Raw genomic sequence first — 22,423 nt, 5'->3', positions numbered from 1 at the left:
CACATATGCAAGTATGGATGGCATCATAATAAAATGAATACTCAAATGAAATAGAATGCACTTATTTCTTTCCATCTCCACTACTATCATCCTTAATCAAATTTACTATGATCTCTTGCCTAGAATATTTTTAACAATCTCTCAACTGATTACTTGCTTTATGCCCTTAAATTCAATTTACATAAACAGGGTTATCCTTGATTAAAATCTTTCAATGCCTTCACACTCACTTTGATTAAAATCCATATTCCTTACTATCATCTACAAACCCCTGAATAGGCAGTCTCCTGTGTCTCTAATCTTATTCTATACCAGCCTCCCGCACACTTATGCTTCACCATAGCAGCTTCCGTTGGTTTCTAGAACACATTACATTCTTTTCTGTATCAGGTTATTTGCCTGGAATGTTCCTCTTTTCTTCTTCCCATGGCTGGCTTCTTCTGATCCTTCAAGTTTCCACTTAAATGTCACCTACTCAGAAGCCTTCCTTGATCACACTATCTGAAGGCAGCAGCCTCATTTCCCATCCCAGTTATTCTTTCATATCCCCCAGTTTATCTCACAGCTAAAAGTTATTACTATCACTATTTAGCTTGTTTTTGTTCATTTACCTGTTAATTATCTATTTCTCAAAAAGTAATCTTCATGAGGGCAGGGACCTGGTCCATCTTACTGCTGTAGACTAGTACTTAACTGTGCATATATAGCTGGCTCCATTTTAAAACTGATCTTTCTGAGGCCTTAACCCCATCCCCTTTCCCCTTGGAAACCCTATGAATGTGTATAGAGACTCCAGGTTAATCGTGAATTACCATTAATCCTTCCTCCACCATTAGTCCTTCCTCCTAGGAAAGGTGCCCTCAATGTTATCTTGCCCCGGGGCCAGAGCCCCTATTATCAGGTCCTTTTGTTCTCCTATATCACCTTGCATTCCTTTAAAAGTAATAGGTCTGTTTCTTAGGAAGGTGTAGAACAGGTGGTCTGGGGGGTGAATGGGGCAAGGATCCATGTTGTCTGGCACCCACCTAGGACTGTGTTTCTGTAAGCTCCCTATTAAAATTCTTTAAACTGACAAGCTAGACATGTCTGCTTTGTTCTTTGGCCTCTCAAATCCTTTGGAATTTGGGGCTGCTTTGCATACACAGTCTTTTCATGAAACACTAACCAAGTTCGCAGTATACAGATGTTTAATAAACACTGATTATATAAATACTTTATTTTGATTCTCAGCTGATTTGTTTGTATTCTTAATTAGTTGAAAATCCAAATCTGAGAGATTGTCCACAATATCCAAGCTTGTTTGTATTCTCAATTAAGAACCCCTAATGTTTCAGCAGGCTTATAGATGAAGAAAGTCAAATAATGATCAAGTATATTTAGCTTAAAATAAATCAGTGTTGATTCTCAAGAAAGCCATTTCAGAAAAATTAATAAATGAAAACCATATCAGATAATGACTAAGCAAAGAAAAAATATAAATTTAATTGGAGACAATAGAACTGAAAGGAATATTTTATGTATGTTTGAATAAAGAAGGAATAAAGGAACAGTAATTAAAATAATGCATCCAAGAATGTATGCATCCCTATGTTCATAGCAGCGAAATTTTCAATAGCTAAGATCTGGAAACAGCCCAAGTGCCCATTAGTAGATGAATGGATAAAAAAAGCTGTGGTACATTTACACCATAGAATACTATGCAGCAGTAAAAAAGAAGGATCTCTTACCCTTTGAGACAGCACGGAGGGACCTGGAGAGTATTATGCTAAGTGAAATAAGCCAGTCAGAGAAAGACAAGTATCATATGATCTCACTCATATGTGGCATCTAATGAACAAAATAAACTGATGAACAAAATAGATCCAGAGACACAGAAGCATGGAGCAGACTTGGAATCTCAGAGGGAAGATAGGGGTGGGTGGCTGGGTGGGAAAAGATCAACCAAAGAACTTGTATCCATATATGCATAACCCATGGACCCAGACAATAGGGTGGTGAAGGCCTGGGGCAGAGAGTGGGCTAGAAGGGGTCAATGGTGGGAAAAGGGGGACATATGTAATACTTTCAACAATAAAGATTTAATTAAAAAATCATTAATCCAAGAAAGCAAAGTAGGATGGACAGGAACCAAAAGTAGAGGACTAAGAGAGGGGGAGAGGGGAAAAAGAGAAGGAAATGGAGGGAGAGGGAGAAAGGTATAGGGACAGAGGAAGAGAAAGAATCTTTTTCTCTGAGATAGCTTTGAGAAAAGATACTCTCCAAAATATTTCAGATATTCTGACTCATCCATGGAATAAATCCCATCTTCCTGGTTCTTATGAACTCACCTGGATAGGGGGCTCTTGAAATTTCTCTCACTACCACCCATGGTCCTTTTTTATTCTTCAAACAAGATATCATATCTGGTTTGGAAACTATAAGCCCTGTTCAGAAAGAAAGGAATAGGATTTGATTGTGCCTATGAGAAGAACTATCGCCAAATTCAGTCTCAGCTCTTAATCTCCTGTGCAGAGTGGCTATTGTAGGACGTTCTAGAGATATGCTGTCCAATAACAATTACCAATAGTTTCAGGTAGCTATTTAAATTTGAATTTGAATTAGTTAAAATTACATAAAATTTAAAACTTAGTTCTTCAATTGGACTAGCCACATTTCATGTGCTCAAGTGGCTAGTGCTTGGCATATGGAACAGCACTGTTGTGGATCATTCCCACCAGTAGAACATTCTACTGTATAATGGGTGTCATAGAGAATTACAAAGGTATTTCGAAGTTCAACACTGACGCCAAGTTTGTTGGGATAACAGATCATGAGAATAATCTGCTTAGAAAGAAAAGGAACAAACAGATACTTATGAAAGTGACTAGAGAAAACTTTAGTTCTAAATCTGAGGAATTGTCAACAATCTCCAAGATTCCAATGAAATATGTATTTCTTACTCTACAATGGGTAGTCCATTTAGTTAAGAGTGAGGAATAGCTAATCCCAACAATATGATCCTAAGATTATGAGATTTTAATGCCAAAATTCAGCAAACCTGATCAAATGGGAAGATGCATATACTTACCCAGAGAGACAAGATTCCTATAATTCTCTAGCATCACATCCCTGTGCAGGCCCCTCTGTGTAGGGTCCATCAACCTCCACTCTTCCAATGTGAATTCTATAGCCACATCTTTAAATGTCACTGATTCCTAAAATAAATACATCGTGATCACCCAGGGACTATACAATAAGACCTGTTAGGCAGAATAATTCATACAGAAGTGAGGAAGAACTTCAGAAACCAGAATCACCAAATTACTATAGAAGTTAATCAGTTCAACCTTTAAAGGATGTATGAATCTTCCCAGTGACAAGAACTTAAAGCCATAAGAGTAAGCCCATTCTATTTTTAGTTTTATCTACTAGCAGGTTTTTTTCAGATGAATTCAAATCTGGCTTTCTATAACTTCAAAAAAAAATGGACCTACTATATTATCTGGAGTCACACAGCATGCTTTCCTCCTTCCCTAGAAAGTCTTTAAAATATTTGATTACAGCTACTAGTTTCCACCCAAAGCATCCTTTCTTCTTAAAAACCCTGGCTTATGTATAATATAAACTCTTTTTCAGTTCCAATCTATAAAATATGGCTTGTCAAAAGATACATTTTGTCATTCAGATGACAGAAAAAGATTATAAGCTCTCTCCTTGAAAAATAAAAAAATCACAGAACTTTGTGGAACTTCTTTGGTCAGAATATGAAATATATGTGCAACTGTGTAAAAAATAGAAGAACAAACCATAAAAAATTTTAATCTTACCTATTGGAAGGAGAAAATAGCAGCAAATTGGAATAAAAGCCAGACTCCACTGAATATTTCTTCTTTTGTAGATTTGACTTTTGAACCATGTGAATATAGTATTATAAAAGAAATACTTAAATTAAAAATAATCTATAAGCCTATTTGCTCTAAAAATAAACAAAATCGACATCTTCAGAACATTTCACCCCAAAGCCATGGGATATACGTTCTTCTCAAGTGCACATGGGACATTTTCAAAAATAGACCACATATTGGGTCATAAGCAAAGTCTCCCCAAATTCAAGAAGACTGAAATTATATCAAGCATCTTCTCATACCACAATGGCATAATATAAGAAATAAACTACAATAAAAACAATCCAAAAAATTGTAACACTTGGAAGCTGAATAGCATGCTATTAAACAATGATTGGGTTACAAAAGAGATCAAAGAAGAAATTAAAAACATCCTGAAAACTAATGAAAATAAAAACACAACAATCCAAAATCTATGGGACACAATAAAAGCGGTCCTGAGAGGGAAGTTTATAGCTCTACAGATCTACCTAAAAAAACAAAAAACAAAACTGGTAGTAAATCATCTAACTCTACAACTTAAAGAATTAGAAAGAGAGCAACAAGAAAAGCCCATCATAAGTAGAAGGAAGGAAATAATGAAGATCAGAGCAGAGATAAACGACATAGAGACCAAAAAAAAACAAAAGATCAATGAAACCAAGAGTTAGTTCTTTGAAAGGATAAACAAGATTGATGAACCTCTAGCCAGGCTCACCAAGAAGCAGAGAGAGGACCCAAATAAACAAAATCAGAAGTGAAAGAGGTGAAATAACAACAGACCCCACAGAAATACAAAGGATTGTTAAAAAATAATACGAACAACTCTATTCCAACAAATTAGACAACATGGAGGAAATGGACAAATTGCTAGAAAAATACAACCTTCCAAAACTCAATCAGGAAGAATCTAAACATCTCAATAGGCCGATAGCTATGGAAGAAATTGAAGCAGTCATCCAAAAGCTTCAGCAAACAAAAGCCCAGGGCCACACGGCTTCACTGGGGAGTTTTATCAAACACTCAAGGAAGAACTAAAACCTATCCTCCTCAGACTATTCCAAAAAATTCAAAACGAAGGACACTTCCAAGCTCATTCCATGAAGCCAGCATCACCCTAATACCAAAACCAGATAAAGACAACACAGTGAAAGAGAATTACAGGCCAATATCTCTCATGAATGTAGATGCCAAAATCCTCAACAAAATTTTAGCAAATCGGATCCAGCACTACATCAGAAAGATCATACACCATGACCAAGTAGGATTTATCCCGGGAATGCAAGGATGGTACAATATCCGCAAATCAATAAACGTCATGCATCACATAAACAAATTGAGAGATAAAAATCACATAGTCATATCAATTGATGCAGAAAAAGCATTTGACAAAATCCAAGACCCCTTCTTGATAAAAACTCTCAGCAAAGTGGGAATAGAAGGATCATACCTCAACATAATAAAAGGTATATATGACAACCCACAGCTAACATCATACTCAGTGGGCAAAAACTAAAACCATTTCCCCTAAGAACAGGAACAAGACAGGGATGCCCAATCTCACCACACCTGTTCAACATCGTACTGGAAGTACTAGCCATTGTGATTAGACAAGAAGAAGAAATAAAAGGCATCCAAATTGGAAAAGAAGAAAACTCTCCTTATTCCCAGATGACATGATACTGTACATAGAAAACCCTAAAGACTCCATCAAAAAATAATAAGAATTAATAAATGAATTTGACAATGTAGCAGGATACAATATTAACACCAAGAAATCTATGGTATTTTTTTATTAAGTTATTATATGTGTACATATCTTACCATTGCCCCACCACCCCACTCCCATACATGCCCTCCCCCCCCCAATGTTTTGCATCCGTTGGTTACTCTTATAAGCATGCATATAAGTCCTTCAGTTGATATCTTATTTCCCCCACCTCTCCCTAACCTTACCGCTGTAATCTGACAGTCTGTTTGATGCTTTACTGCCTCTGCATCTATCTTTTTGTTCATCAGTTTATAATGTTTTTCATTATCCCCAAATGAGTGAGATCATGTGGTATTTTTCTTTCATTGACTGGCTTATTTCACTTAGCATAATGTTCTCTAATTCCATCCAGGTGCCTACAAATGGTAGTAATTCCTTCTTTTTTATGGCAGCATAGTATTCCATTGTGTAGATGTACCATAGTTTTCTGATCCAGTCATCTGCTGACTGGCACCTAGGCTATTTCCAAATCTTAGCTATTGTACATTGTGCTGCAATGAACATAGGGGTGCATATATCCTTTCTGGTTGGTGTTTCTAGTTTCTTAGGATATATTCCTAGGAGTGGGATTACTGGGTCAAATGGGAGTTCCATTTTCAGTTTTTTGAGGAAACTCCATACTGTTCTCCATAGTGGCTGCACCAGTCTGCATTCCCACCAGCAGTGCACGAGGGTTCCTTTTTCTCCGCATCCTCGCCAACACTTGTCATTTGTTGATTTGTTGATGATAGCCATTCTGACAGGTGTGAGATGGTATCGCATTGTCGTTTTGATTTGCATCTCTCGGATAATAAGTGACTTTGAGCATGTTTTCATGTGTCTCTTGGCCTTCCTTCTGTCTTCTTTCGAAAAGATTCTATTTAGGTCCGTTGCCCATTTTTTTATTGGATCATTTATCTTCCTTTTATTAAGTTGTATAAGCTGCCTGTAGATGTTGGAAATTAAACCTTTATCAGTGATACCATTTGCAAATATGTTCTCCCATACAGTGGGGTTTCTTGTTGTTTTGTTGATGGTTTCTTTTGCTGTGCAAAAGCTTTTTATTTTGATGTAGTCCCATTTGTTTATTTTCTCTTTGGCTTCCATTGCCCTAGGGGCAGTATCACTGAAAAAGTTCTTTTGGCTTATGTCTGAGATTTTGCTGCCTGAGGATTCCTCTAGTATTTTTTATGGTTTCCCGTCTTATATTTAAGTCCTGTATCCATTTTGAGTTTATTTTTGTGTATGGTGTAAGTTGGTGATCTAGTTTCATTTTTTTGCATGTATCTGTCCAATTTTCCCAACACCATTTATTGAAGAGACTGTCTTGACTCCATTGTATGCTCATGCCTCCTTTGTCAAATATTAATTGCGCATATTGGTTTGGGTCGATATCTGGATTCTCTATTCTATTCCATTGATCTATATGTCTGTTCTTGTGCCAGTACCAGGCTGTTTTGAGGACAGTGGCTTTGTAATACAGCTTGAAATCTGGTATTGAGATCCCTCCTACTTTATTCTTCTTTCTCAGGATTGCTGTGGCTATTCGGGGTCTTTTTTTATTCTAGATGAATTTTTGGAGAGTTCTTCCTAGGTCTGTGAAATATGCCGTTAGTATTTTAATGGGGATTGCATTGAATTTATAGATTGCTTTGGTTAGTATGGACATTTTAATGATGTTGATTCTACCAATCCATGAACATGATATGTTTTTCCATCTGTTTACATCTTCCTCTATCTTTTTTTTCAGTATCCTGTAGTTTTCTGCATATAGGTCTTTTTTTACCTCCTTGGTTAGATTTATTCCTAAGTATCTTAATTTTTTTTGGTGCAATGGAAAATGGGATTGCTTTTTTAGTCTCTCTTTCTGTAAGTTCACTGTTGGTGTATAGAAATGCCATAGATTTTTTGGCGTTAATTTTGTATCCTGCTACATTGCCGAATTCATTGATTAAGTCTATTAGTTTTTTGATGGAGTCTTTCGGGTTTCTTATGTACAATATCATGTCATCTGCAAATAAGGACAGCTTGACTACTTCTTTTCCAATTTGGATTCCTTTTATTTCTTCTTCTTGTCTAATTGCAATGGCTAAAACTTCCAGTACTTTGTCAAACAGGAGTGGTGAGAGTGGGCATCCCTGTCTTATTCCTGTTCTTAGGGGAAATGGTTTTAGTTTTTGCCCATTGAGTATGATGTTAGCTGTGGGTTTATCATATATAGCTTTTATTATGTTGAGGTATGATCCTTCTATTCCCACCTTGTTGAGAGTTTTTATCAAGAAAGGGAGTTGGATTTTGTCAAATGCTTTTTCTGCATCAATTGATATGACTATGTGATTTTTATCTCTCAATTTGTTTATGTGATGTATCACATTTATTGATTTGCGGATATTGTACCATCATTGCATTCCTGGGATAAACCCTAGTTGGTCATGGTGTAAGATCTTTCTGATGCACTGCTGGATCCGATTTGCTAGAATTTTGTTGAGGATTTTGGCATCTACATTCATGAGGGATATTGGCCTGTAATTCTCCTTCATTGTGTTGTCTTTATCTGGTTTTGGTATTAGGGTGATGCTGGCTTCATAGAAGGAGCTTGGAAGTGTTCCTTCCTCTTGAATATTTTGGAATAGTCTGAGGAGGATAGGTTTTAGTTCTTCCTTGAATGTTTGCTAAAACTCTCCTGTGAAGCCGTCTGGCCCCGGGTTTTTGTTTGCCGGAAGCTCTTTGATGACTGCTTCAATTCTTCCCTAGTTACTGGCATATTGAGCTGTTTAGATTCTTCCTGATTGAGTTTTGGAAGGTTATATTTTTCTAGGAATATGTCCATTTCCTCCATGTTGTCTAATTTGTTGGAATAGAGTTGTTCGTAGTATTTTTAAGAATCCTTTGTATTTCGGTGGGATCTGTTGTAATTTCACCTCTTTCATTTCTGATTTTGTTTATTTGGGTCCTCTCTCTTTGCTTCTTGGTGAGCCTGGCTAGAGGTTCATCAATCTTGTTTATCATTTCAACGAACCAGCTCTTGGTTTTGTTAATCTTTTGTATTGTTTCTTTGGTCTCTATGTCGTTTATCTCTGCACTGATCTTTATTATTTCCTTCCTTCTGCTTACACTGGGCTTTTCTTGTTGTTCTCTTTCTAACTCTTTGAGTTGTTGGGTTAGGTAATTTATTACCATTGTTTCTTGTTTTTTTGCAGTAGGCTTATAGAGCTATGAACTTCCCTCTCAAGACTGCTTTCGCCGTGTTCCATAGATTTTGGATTGTTATGCTTTCATTGTCATTTGTTGCCATGATATTTTTTATGTCTTCCTTGATCTCTCTGGTAACCCAGTCATTGTTTAATAGCATGCTGTTTAGTCTCCATGTGTTTGATTTCTTTGGGTTGTTTTTATTGTAGTTGATTTCCAGTTTTATGCCACTGTGGAATGAGAAGATGCTTGATATGATTACTATCTTCTTGAATTTGAAGAGACTTTGCCTATGTCCCAACATATGGTCTATCTTTGAAAATGACCCATGTGCACTTGAGAAGAATGTATATTCTGTGGCTTTGGGGTGAAATGTTCTGAAGAGGTCAATTAATTCCATCTGGTCTGGTGAGTCATTTAGGATTGTTGTTTCTTTGCTGATTTTTTGTTTAGAGGATTTGTCCAATGGTAATAGTGGGGTATTAAATCTCCTACTATGATTGTATTGCTGTCAATCTCTCCCTTGATATCCTCCAGGAGTTTTTTTTATGTATTTGGGTGCTCCTGTGTTGGGTGCGTATATGTTTACCAGAGTTATTTCTTCTTGTTGTGTTGCTCGCTTTAGTATTATGAAGTGGCCTTCCTTATCTCTTGTTATGTCCTTCACTTTGAGATCTAATTTGTCAGATATAAGTATTGCTAACCCAGCTTTTTTTTCATTTCCATTCGCCTGAAAAACCTTTTACCATCCCTTCACCCTCAGTCTGTGTGTGTCTTTTTTTCTGAGGTGGGTTTCTTGTAGACAGCAAATATATGGGTCGTGTTTTCTAATCCAATCTGTTACCCTATGTCTTTTGATTGGGGCATTTAACCTGTTTACATTTAAAGTTATTATTGATAGGTACTTATTTGTCGCCATTCCTATTCTTTACCCCTGTGTTCCTTCTTCGCTTCCTATTTCTTTTTTTTACAGCATACCCTTTAGCATTTCTTGCATTGCTGGTTTTGTGGTAATAAATTCCCTTAGTCCTTTTTTGTCTGTGAAGCTCCTGATTTCACCTTCAATTTTGATTGATAGCCTTGCTGGGTACAGTATTCTTGGATTCAGACCCTTCCTTTGCATGACTTTGTATATTTCATTCCATTCCCTTCTGGCCTGATGAGTTTCTGTTGAGAAATCAGTTGCTAGTCTGATGGGAGTTCCTTTGTATGTAACTTTCTTTCTCTCTCTGGCTGCTTTTAAGATTCTTACTTTGTCGTTGATGTTTGCCAATTTAATTATAATGTGCATTGGCATCGGTCTTTTGGGGTTCATTTTGCTTGGGACTCTGTGAGCTTCTTGGATTTGTGTGGGTTTTTTCTTTCCTATATCAGGGAAATTTTCTGTCATTATTTCTTCAAACAGGGTTTCTATTACTTGCTCAGCTTCCTTTCCTTCTGGAACCCCTATTATGCGGATGTTGTTTTGTTTTGTGTTGTCCCAAAGTTCCCTTAGGCTCTCCTCCTGCTTTTTAATTTTTTTTTCTAGAAGTTGCTCTACTTGGGTATTTTTTCCCATCTTGTCTTCTAGCTCACTGATGCGGTCCTCTGCTTCTTTTAGTCTACTCTTGATGCTTTCTATTGATTTCTTTACAGCATTGATGTCATTTTTCATTTCTTCTAGTTCTTCTTCATTTCCTCTTGGTTCTTGCTCATATTGTCGAATTTGTCTTCCATTCTTTTCAGCCACCTTATGACCATTTCTCTGAATTCTTTCTCTGGAAGGTTGCTTGCCTCCATTTTGTTTACTTCCTTTTCTGGTGATGCCTTCTTTTCTTTCATATGCGGGCTGTTTCTTTGTCTCGCCATGGTCTCTCTTCTCTGGTTATTTAGTTTTCTCTCTCCTGCATTGATTTAAAGGCACAAAATACAGCACTACCAGGTACAACACACAAGGCACTGAACAGAAATGTATTCGCGATATTAATAACCTCCAATAAAGGTGACCTCCAGAGAAAGGCAAATTAGGGGATAGAAGAGAAAGAAGAAGAGGAAAAAGAAAGAAAGAAGAAAAAAAGAGGAGTGTCAAAATGAAATTGGGAAAAGGGGGAAAAAAAGTAAGAGAGACAAGAAAGAGACTAAGAGAGAAAGGGGAACAGACTATATATATTGGGGATAAAACTCCAATAGAACAATCACTAATCCCAGCAAATGCCAGCAACAAGTACCTGGGGATTAATACAAACTACAACACCAACTAATATTGAGTGAGGCAAGGGAAAACAGAAGCACAAAACAAACAAAAAAATAAAAGAAGAATAAGCAAAACAATCTCACAAAAAAGCATAAAAATTCGATATAATCTACATTCAAGCGAACAACAACAAAAGGACAGAGAGTTAAAACAATTTTTTGGATAGTTAAGACAGCGAAGAGAGAGGTGTGTATGGACTTGGAGCAGGTGATTGGATATTAGATATGTAGGTAGGGTGAAATTTTAACAAGGGTAAACAGAAAGAATAGCGAAAATCTAAAGCAGGAAAGGGGTAAGATAAACAGGACACCGAAAAGGGGAAGGTGAGGAAGAGAGTGATGGCATAAAGGTAGAGTTGAGATAGAGTAAAACGATGCTAAAGGAAATATAAAAATAGAATGTAGAACACTAATCCCAAAATAAAATGAAGAGAAAATAAAATGACACTTTAAAAAAGATAAAATAGCACTAGTAATAATATGGATTGAAAATAAAAATGTAATAATTAAAAAGGTAAAATCAAGTGAGGAAAAAAGAAAAAAAATTAGTTTCTTGAGTAAAAGACGCAAAAAATGAAAAAAAAAATGTGTAGTAGTGAAGGTCATTCACTTCCTCTGTTGTTCTGTTTGCACACCTGTTTCTCAGTCCGGATAGTATTGCAGTTCCCTGCGTTCCACTGCTCTTCAGTGTTGTAAGCCAGTCCTGATTTAAGCACGCGGTGTGTCTTAATTTCTCGTATTCCTTTATTTTTGATTACACAAGAGTCAATTTGTGATTCAGCTCCTGGGTGGTAGTGTTTCTGGATTGACGTCCAGGTCTATCTATGTCCTCTCTAGGCAGTGTTAGAGCCTTCTTTCCCTGTGGCACTCACTACTGGTTTGTGGGAGTGGGCTGCCTCAGAGCTGGCTCTCCGATGGTCACTCCCTGCTCTGATCCCCAGGTTCCAGAAAAACACTTTCCCCTGGTGTCTCCCAGGGTGTCCCCAACTGGGTGATCCTATGTATTGGGCTTAGTAATCAGAAGCAAGGATTTGAAGAGGAAAAAGCCCAAGTGTGCAATCTCCGGGGCTGCACGTAAGTCTAAGCAGCCGGCACACCTTGAAATTCTTAGGGTGTCCCTGCACGTCAGATCAAAATGGGTTGCTTTTTAGAGAGCCCTTCTGTTAGCAGCTCTGAGGACTCCCTTCCACATTTACAGATCACGCCAGCCCCAACAGCCACGGATTTTTCTAGGCCCAGACTTCCCTGGTCCTCCAGCTCCCGCAAAACGCGCGGTCCTCTCTCCCGCCGGGACCAGAGACCTCACCTTATCCCAGGCGAAATCTGACCTTTCTGTGGTGGAGTGTAGAGCTCCTCTGAACCCGTGTGTTTGCGCCAATTGGGGAGCGGTGTTCTGGGACTCGCAGCTGTTCCGTGGGTGCCGCAGTTGTGGATTATCAGGCTTCCAATAAGCTCCACTTTCCAATTCAAGATGGCGCAGACTCCGCGTCCAAGCCCGCAGCTCCCGGAGGGGACCCAGCTGCAGTGGGGGCTTACAGGTCAGGGGAACCCCGTCTAGCAGTCCCCCACCTTCTTCTGGAGTTCAGCTGTCCCCCAACTTGCCAACAAACACTCCTCGTGCGACCCTCAGCTGTTCTTTCTTTCTGCTCCGGGACAAGGCTCGGAACACGTCTGTCTATTCCGCCGCCATTTTTTTTTTCCTGTTCCTCTATGGTATTTCTATACACCAATAGTGAACTTACAGAAAGTGAGACTGAAAAAGCAATGGCCATCACACCAAAAAAATTAAGATACCTAGGAATAAACTTAACTAAGGAGGTAAAAGACCTATACGCGGAAAACTACAGGACACTGAAAAAGAGATAGAGGAAGACATAAACAGATGGAAGAACATACCATGTTCATGGATTGGTAGAATCAACATCATTAAAATGTCCATACTACCCAAAGCAATCTATAGATTCAATGTGCTCCCCATTAAAATATCAACAGCATATTACACAGACCTATTACGAACTTTCCAAAGATTCACCTAGAATTAAAAAAAGACCCAGAATAGCCACAGCAATCCTGAGAAAGAAGAACAAAGTAGGTGGGATCTCAATACCAGATATCAAGCTGTATTACAAAGCCACTGTTCTCAAAACAGCCTGATAATGTCACAAGAACAGACATATAGATCAATGGAATAGAGAACCCAGAAATCCACCCAAACCACTATGCTCAATTAATATTTGACAAAGGAGACATGAACATGCAATGGAGTCAAGACAGTCTCTTCAATTAATGGTTTAGGGAAATTGGACAGATACATACAAAAAAATGAAACTAGACCACTAACTTACACCATACAGAAAAATAAACTCAAAATGGATAAAGGACTTAAACAGAAGATGGGAAACCATAAAAATACTAGAGGAGCCGAAACCGGTTTGGCTCAGTGGATAGAGCGTCGGCCTGCGGACTGAAAGGTCCCAGGTTCGATTCCGGTCAAGGGCATGTACCTTGGTTGCGGGCACATCCCCAGTGGGAGGTGTGCAGGAGGCAGCTGGTCGATGTTTCTCTCTCATCGGTGTTTCTAAGTCTCTATCCCTCTTCCTTCCTCTCTGTAAAAAATCAATAAAATATATTAAAAAAAAATACTAGAGGAATCCATAGGCAGGAAAATTTCAGACATATGCCAAAGCAATTTCTTCACTGATAATGCTCCTAGGGCAATGGAAACTAAAGAGAAAATAAACAAATGGGACTACATCAAAATAAAAAGCTTTTTCACAGCAAAAGAAACCATCAACAAAACAACAAGAAATCCCACTGCATGGGAGAAGATATTTGCCAGTGTAATCACCAATAAATGTTTAATCTCCAACATTTACAGGGAACTCATACAACTTAAGAAAAGGAAGATAAACAATCCAATAAAAAATTGGGCAATGGACCTAAATAGATACTTTTTGAAAGAAGACAGATGGAAGGCCAAGAGACTAAAAGTCACTAATCATCTGAGAAATGCAAATCAAAATGACAATTCGGTACCATCTCACACCTGTCAGAATAGCTATCATCAACAAGTCAACAAACATCAAGTGCTGGCAAGGATGTAGAGAAAAAGGAACTCTTGTGCACTGCTGGTGGGAATGCAGACTGGTGCAGCCACTGTGGAGAACAGTATGGAGTTTCCTACAAAAACTAAAAATGGAACTCCCATTTGACCCAGTGATCCCACTTCTAGGAATATATCCCAAGAAACCAGAAATATCAATCAGAAAGGATATATGCACCTATGTTCATAGCGGCACAATTTACCATAGCTAAGATTTGGAAACAGCCTAAGTGTCCATCAGCAGATGAGTGGATTAAAAAACTGTGGTACATCTACACAATGGAATACTACGCTGCGGTAAAAAAGAAGGAATTCTTACCATTTGCAACAGCATGGATGGAACTGGAGAGCATTATGCTAAGTGAAATAAGCCAGTCAGAGAAAGATAAATATCACGTGATTTCAGTCATTTATGGAATATAATGAACAACATAACCTGATGAACAAAAACAGATCCAGAGACAGAGAAGCATTGATCAGACCATCAAACCTCAGAGGGAAGGTAGGGGAGGTTGGGGGTAAGGGGAAGAGATCAACCAAAGAACTGGTATGCATGCATATAAGCTTAACCAATGGACACAGACAATGGGGGTGAGGGCATGAATGGGGCACTGGCGGGGGCAATAGGGGGATAAGGACACATATGTAATCCTATATAATAAAGGAGTAATATGCAAATTAACCACCACTCTGCTACACCCACAAGCCACGCCCACAAGCCAATCAGGAGCGAATATGCAAATAAACCAAACCAAGATGGCTATGGCCACAGAGAGCAGGAGGGAGGCTTGGGTTTCCCCGGCAATGGAGGAAGCCAAGCTTTCCGCCTGCCCTTGCTGGCTATAAAGTTTCAATGATAGAAGATACATAAACAGAAACAGAAATGGCGGCAGCCACAGAGCTGGAAAGAGCAGGAGGCTAGGGTTGCCCCCGGTGATGGAGGAAGCCAAGCTTTCAGCACACCCTGGCCAGCCCAGGCCTCCACTTAAGGCTACAAAGTTTCAATTATAAAAGATACATAAATCCCCCCCAAAATGGCTGCTGCCACGGAGCAAGCAGAAGGCTTGGTTCCGCTCCATGCTACAAAGTTTCAATTGTAGAAGAGAAATAAACCCCAGATACCAGGGCCTCCACTTGGGTTGCCAGGGGGCGTGGCCGGCCTGCAAACCACCACAGCCCCCTCGCCCAGGCCTCCCCACGCCCAAGGGAACCCCCACCCTGATCCAGGACCCCCTTCAGGGCAAACCAGCTGGCCCCCACCCGTGCACCAGGCCTCTATCCTATCTAATAAAAGAGTAATATGCAGATTGACCATCACTCCAACACACAAGATGGTTGCCCCCATGTGGTCAAAGATCCTGCCCCCATGTGGACACAAGATGGCCACCACAAGATGGCCAGCAAGGGAGGGCAGTTGGGAGGGACCAGGCCTGCAAGGGAGGGCAGTTAGGGGTGACCAAGCCGGCAGAGGAGGGAAGTTGGGGGCGACCAGGCCTGCAAGGAAAGGCAGTTGGGAGGAACCCAGGCCTGCAGGGAAGAGCAGTTGGGGGGTACCAGGCCTGCAGGGGAGGGCAGTTAGGGGTGACCAGGCCTGCAGGGGAGGGGAGTTGGGGGGGACCCAGGCCTGCAGGGGAGAGCAGTTTGGGGGGACCAGGCCTGCAGGGGAGGGCAGTTAGGGGTGACCAGGCCTTCAGGGGAGGGCAGTTAGGGGAAAACAGGCTGGCAGGGGAGCAGTTAGGCATCAATCAGGCTGGCAGGGGAGTGGTTAGGGGGTGATCAGGCTGGCAGACAGAAGCAGTTAGGGGCCATCAGGCAGGCAGGCAGGCAAGCAGTTGGGAGCCGGCATCCTGGTTTGTGAGAGGGATATCCGACTGCCCGTTTAGGCCCGATCCCGGAGGGATCGGGCCTAAACGGGCAGTCGGACATCCCTCGAGGGGTCCCAGATTGGAGTGGGTGGAGGCTGGGCTGAGGGACACCCCCCTTTCCCGAATTTCTTGCACCAGGCCTCTAGTATCTTAATAAAGAAATTTAAAAAAACATATTTCCTAGCTTTGGCCACTGAAAAGGTCTAGAAACAATGACCAATAAGATAGCATTATGCAAGCCAGACTGTGGCCTGTAATACTGCTTCCCACTAAAAGGAATCAGGGCCTGGAACTTTCTGTCATACTAAAAAGCAAGGAAGCTATCAAAGGCTATTAGGATCATGTCTAGGACAGGAGACAATTTGAAGAGGCTCCCATTGGCTAATGATGGGACAATCTGAGTATTAATAAGGATAATAACTGTAGTAGATTTCAAAAATATTCATTTAAATTCATAATTTCATAATAAAATTATAAAAATACTCATTGATCATTTTTGAAGGATGATTGGAAACTGGTAATTAAGGAGAAAGCATCAACCTTTCGTTCTTTTTCTATGCAAAATATATACTTTGTGTAGTAATCAAGTGTAATCAAACAGTTGATTGGAGGAGGTTTCTCTTTATTTAAGTACTCTAGCTAGTACATGAATAGGAACAAAAGAATTTGATCATCATTTTGCAATCTTTAATAAATTAAAGGATCATAAGTGGCTGCTGTAAAATTAATGAGATACTTCATCTTTTATACCAAGTCATTGAAACATAAGTATTTTAAATTTACAAATATCTGTAAATGGACCAGTCACATTTCAGGTGCTCATCAGCCACATGTACATGTGGGTAGTGTCTACAGTACTGGACAACACAGCTCTAAAGTACAAATAACCGTTTCTTCAATAAATGATAACAATGGGAGGATAAAAAGGGAGGGGGAAATCTCTAGATTAAAAGTGAACTAGGAGACAATATTAACTAATCTACACTAATAAAAGACTAAGATGCAAATTGACCATATCTTGGCGACACCCACCAGACAATCAGGAGTATGCAAATTAACCCAACAAAGATGGAAGATTAATTTGCATACACAGGAACCGAGTGGCCAGGGTGTGGCGGGATGCTTGCGAAGCAGGTGTTCCGCACTGCCCCAGCCACTCCGGGTCTCTGGGCAGCGTGGGAAGGTGGAAAGGTGGCTCCGGCCTGAGTGAAGGTGGTGCCAGCAGCCAGGGGAAGGAAGGCCCATTCTTGCACAAATCTTTGTGCATTGGGCCTCTAGTTATAACATAATAATCAACTAGGAAACCATACCAACTCAATATTTGATAATATTAAGGCTGTTAAGTTTTTTAGCTGTTGACTTTTGAACAACATGGGTTTGAACTGCACAGGTTCACTTATACATGGATTTTTTTCAATCAATACATACAGCACTTTATTTTCTCTTCCTTATAATTTTCTTAATAACATTTTCTTTTATCTAGCTTACTTTATTGTAAGAATACAATGTATAATATGACTAACATATAACATGTGTTAATTGACTGTGTTATCAGTAAGACTTTTGGTCAAGAGTAGACTATTAGTAGTTAAATTTTTTGGGAGTCAAAAGTTATATGCAGATGTTTGAAAGCATGGATGTTGATGCCCCTAACTCCTGCATTGTTAAAGAGTCATTTGTATACTTAACATTAAAAAAGAATCTGTTATAGATTATATAATATCTCATATGTGCTTCAAAATAATTAGGGTTACAGACAAAATAAGATTTTCCATGAATTGATAGTTGTTGAAGATGGCAATAGGTTCATCAAGATTCATCAAACTACACTCTCTACTTCTGTATAAGTATAGTGCATATTATTTGTCAGGTACTGATCTAAAGACTTTTTATGTAATGACTGAATACTCAATAGGGAAAGTACTATCATCTCTAATAACAAAAGTGTAATATGCTAATTAGACCAGACATCCTTCTGGTTGACCTTCCAGATGAAGCTGGGGCTGCAAGGGAAGCCCAGGTCCCGGGTGCCAAAGGGAAGCCGGTGCTGGCAGCTGGGAAAAGGAAGGCCTACTCTTGCATGGATTTCATGCATCGGGCCTCAAGTCTACAGATAAGGAAATTGAGGCATGAAGAGGGTAGGTGCTTTGCCTAATTTCACAAGGAGGCAAAGTCTAGGTTCAAATCCAGGCAGTTTGGCTCTAGATTTCAAGCTTGTTAATCACTATACTCAATGATCTAGTAAATTAAGAGCACTTATTAACTGACTAATCAGGCAAAGGTCTCAAATTACATAATATTTGGCTAAGGTCTTCTCTATATCAGAAGAAACACATGATCTCAGGGGTGTTTTCTGTCACATAGATACATATGCCTATTAAACTGTTTAAACCTTTTATTTGCACCTCAAAATTTGCAAAGTATGTTTTATATAATTCTGCTAATAATAAAATATGGCTAATGTGGGAGATTACAGTTCATAAATTTTATTGCTAATCACTTCACACAAAAATTACAATGATTTTTTAAAAATTACAATAAATTTACTGGCTTGTTTTTTTTTTTCCAATCAAGAGCTAAGCCCCAGGAAAAATCCAAGAAAGCCTTCAGCTCTGACCTCTGGTTTACCTTGAGGTTCTCTGCAAGCAAGAAGTAAAGGATAAGTCAAAGCTGTAAACTGCCTGTTTAAGAGTAGAAGATGTGTCAAACACAAACAAAAGCCCTTTGGTAAATGCTAGAAGACTTACTGGCTTAAGATTTAAGGAAATCTATGTCCAATCATTAACTAATTACTATGTTAACCAGAGATTTCAGTGGCCACACATGATATAGAATACAATCTTTACTGAATTAGTCCAGGGGAGTCACTACATAAACAAAATAGCAGCAGCAGCAACTACAACAAATCCTGGGGAGGGGAGAATCTGATTTCCAGAGTGGCCACATTGTACTATTTAAAATACCATATTTTCAACAAAAATTACAAGACATATAAAGAAAAAGAAAAGCATGGATCATAATAGTAAAAGAAAAAACACACACAGTCAATGGAAACTGTTGAGCAAGGCAAGAAGTTATACTTACTAAAGACATTAAATCAGCCTTTATAAATATGTTGAAAACGTAAAGAAAACCGGTCTAAAAAATTAAAAGAAATTATGATATCTCATTAAATAGAAATTCTGGAGTTGAAAAATACAATAACTGAAATGAAATGAAAAATTCACTAGAAAGGTTCAGTGAAAGGAAACAGCAAATTTGAAAAGCACAAGGATCTGAATGTTTCTGTCTCCCAAATTGATATGGTGAAATCCTATTGCCCAATGTAATGGTCTTAAGAGATGGTGCCTTTGGGAAGAGCTTAATTCATGAAGGTAAGACTCTGTGACCTAGACAAGAGCCCTCATCTGAACATGCTGGCACCCTGATTTTGAACTTCTAGTCTCCAGAACTGTGAGAAATAAATTTCATCCCATTGAGGAAACATGCGCATGTCTTGCCTGCTATTGTAGTCCCAGAGCCTGTAAAGGGGAACCCACAGGGGCTGGCTAGGGAAGAAGAGGAAAGTTTGTTGTAGAAGGAACTGTCTAAGGGATCATACGGATTTCTAAACATGAAAAGGGAGAAGAAATCACTTGTTGAAAAACCACTGTGTATTTTTTCAGGTCTAATGAAAGAACAAAGCATGCATAATGGAACCCAACTATTGGAAGATATCAAAAAGGAAAGTTTCAAGTCATTTCTTGTACAAAATAGCTGTTCAAATTAACATACAACCATTTCAGTCTCTCTAAATAAAAGGTTTTTTTTTAAGCTTCAAGAACTTTCTCTGTTGTTTATAAGCCATCCAGTCTGCTGTGTTTTGCTATGGAAGCCTGAACAGACGAAGATAATCAGGCAGAAAAAATAACTGGTGACCTTGAAGAAAGATCAGTTGAGATTATCCAGACTGAGTAACAAAAGCAAAAAAGAATGAAAAAAATGAACAGAGATTCTGTAGGTCAACAAGAATACCAATATTGGGAGTCCAAGGAGAGGAACAAAAGAAGTGGGTAGAAAGAAAATTTGAAGAAATAATGGCCCCAAACTTCCTTAATTTTTTTTTTTTGGGGGGGGGGTTCTGATTACCTCACAATTTCTTTTCTATTTATTTTATTATTATATTATTTTATTATTTTTATACATATGTGTCCTTATTCTGCCATTACCCCCCACCCCCCATTCATGCCGCACCCACCTGTTGTCTGTGTCCATTGATTAGGCTCATATGCATGCACACAAGTCTGTTGGTTGATCTCTCCCCCTTACTCCCACCGACCCCCTCCTTCCCTGAGGTTTGAGGTTCTGATCAATGTTTCTCAGTCTCTGTTTCTGTTCTTGTTCATCAGTCTATGCTGTTCATTATATTCCACAAATGAGTGAGATCATGTGATATTTATCTTTCTCTGCTTGGCTTATTTCACTTAAAATAATACTCTCCATCTCCATCCATGTTGTTGCAAATGGTAGGAACTCCTTCTTTTTTACTGCAGCGTAGTATTCCATTGTGTAGATGTACCACAGTTTTTTAATCCACTCATCTGCTGATGGACACTTAGGCTGTTTCCAAATCTTAGCTATGGTGAATTGTGCTGCTACGAACATAGGGGTGCATATATCCTTTCTGATTCGTGTTTCTAGTTTCTTGGGATATATTCCTAGAAGTGGGATCACTGGGTCAAATGGGAGTTCCATTTTTAGTTTTTAGAGGAAACACCATATTGTTCTCCACAGTGGCTGCACCAGTCTGCATTCCCACCAGCAGTGCAAAAGAGTTCCTTTTTCTCCGCATCTTCGCCAACACTTGTCGCGGGTTTGTTGATTTGTTAATGATAGCCATTCTGACAGGTGTAAGATGGTACTGCATTGTGGTTTTGATTTGCATCTCTCTGATGATTAGTGACTTTGAGCAGGTTTTCATATGTCTCTTGGCCTTCTTTCTGTCTTCTTTCAAAAAGTGTCTATTTAGATCAGTTGCCCATTTTTTGATTGGGTGTTTATCTTCTTTTTGTTAAATTGTATGAGTTCTCTGTAAATGTTGGAGATTAAACCCTTATTGTTGATGTCACTGGCAAATATGTTCTCCCATACAGTGGGCTTTCCTGTTGTTTTATTGATGGTTTCCTTTGCTGTGCAAAAGCTTTTTATTTCCATGTAGTCCCATTTGTTTATTTTCTCTTTAGTTTCCACTGCCCTAGGGGCAGTATCAGTGAAGAAGTTCCTTCCGCATATGTCTGAGATTTTTCTGCCTGTGGATTCCTCTAGTATTTTTATGGTTTCCCATCTTATGTTTAAGTCCTGTATCCATTTTGAGTTTATTTTTGTGTATGGTGAAAGTTGATTATCTAGTTTCATTTTTTTGCATGTATCTGTCCAATTTTCCCAACACCATTTGTTGAATAGACTGTCTTGACTCCATTGTATGTTCATGCCTCCTTTGTCAAATATTAATTGGGCACAGTGGTTTGGGTTGATTTCTGGGTTCTCTATTCTATTCCATTGATCTACATGTCTGTTCTTGTGCCAGTACCAGGCTGTTTTAAGAACTGTGGCTTTGTAATACAGCTTGATATCTGGTACTGAGATCCACCCTACTTTGTTTTTCTTTCTCAGGATTGCAGCAGCTATTCGGGGTCTCTTTTTATTCCAGATGAATTTTTTGAAGGTTTGTTCTAGGTCTGTGAAATATACCGTTGGTATTTTAACGGGGTGTGCATTGAATTTATAGATTGCTTTGGTTAGTATGGACATTTTGATGTTGATCTACCAATCTATGAACATGGTATGTTCTTCCATCTGTTTATGTCTTCCTCTATCTCTCTTTCAGTGTCGTGTAGTTTTCCATGTATAGGTCTTTTACCTCCTTAGTTACATTTATTCCTAGGTATCTTAATTTTTTGGATGCAATGGTAAATGGGATTGCTTTTTAGTCTCTCTTTCTGTAGTTCACTATTGGTGTATAGAAATGCAATAGATTTCTTGGTGTTAATTTTGTATCCTGCTGCATTGCCGAATTCATTTATTAAGTCTGTTACTTTTTTGATGGAGTCTTTAGGGTTTTTTATGTACAATATCATGTCATCTGCAAATAAGGACAGCTTTAACTCTTCTTTTCCAATTTGGATGCCTTTTATTTCTTCTTCTTGTCTAATTGCAATGGCTAATACTTCCAGTACTATGTCAAACAGGAGTGGTGAGAGTGGGCATCCCTGTCTTGTTCCTGTTCTTAGGGGAAATGGTTTTAGTTTTTGCCCACTGAGTATGATGTTAGCTGTGGGTTTATCATATATAGCTTTTATTATGTTGAGGTATGATCCTTCTATTTCCACTCTGTTGAGAGTTTTTATCAAGAAAAGGGTGTTGGATTTTGTCAAATGCT

At 38.8% G+C, this 22,423-nt stretch overlaps 1 protein-coding gene across 1 annotated transcript in view; it reads right to left on the bottom strand.

Annotated features, from left to right (window-relative positions):
* Positions 1 to 832: 832 nt before the first annotated feature.
* The window catches only part of LOC308252615 (zinc finger protein 624-like), a gene marked incomplete at its 3' end in the record, with an annotated part of 54,204 nt that continues 32,613 nt past the window's right edge, over positions 833 to 22,423 (bottom strand). Inside the window, exons 5-7 of the mRNA XM_080677394.1 lie at positions 3,068 to 3,194; positions 2,328 to 2,423; positions 833 to 981 (exon numbers count right to left, since the gene is read on the bottom strand). Of these exons, the coding sequence (XP_080533520.1) occupies positions 833 to 981; positions 2,328 to 2,423; positions 3,068 to 3,194 (372 nt within the window). The remainder of the gene's footprint in view (positions 982 to 2,327; positions 2,424 to 3,067; positions 3,195 to 22,423) is intronic.

Source organism: Plecotus auritus, assembly GCF_963455305.1.
Source record: "Plecotus auritus genome assembly, chromosome: 7".
In the NCBI taxonomy this organism is placed as follows: Eukaryota; Metazoa; Chordata; class Mammalia; order Chiroptera; family Vespertilionidae; genus Plecotus; species Plecotus auritus.
The sequence above is the reverse complement of the archived record's forward strand: the minus strand, read 5'-3'. Positions and strand labels throughout refer to the sequence as shown.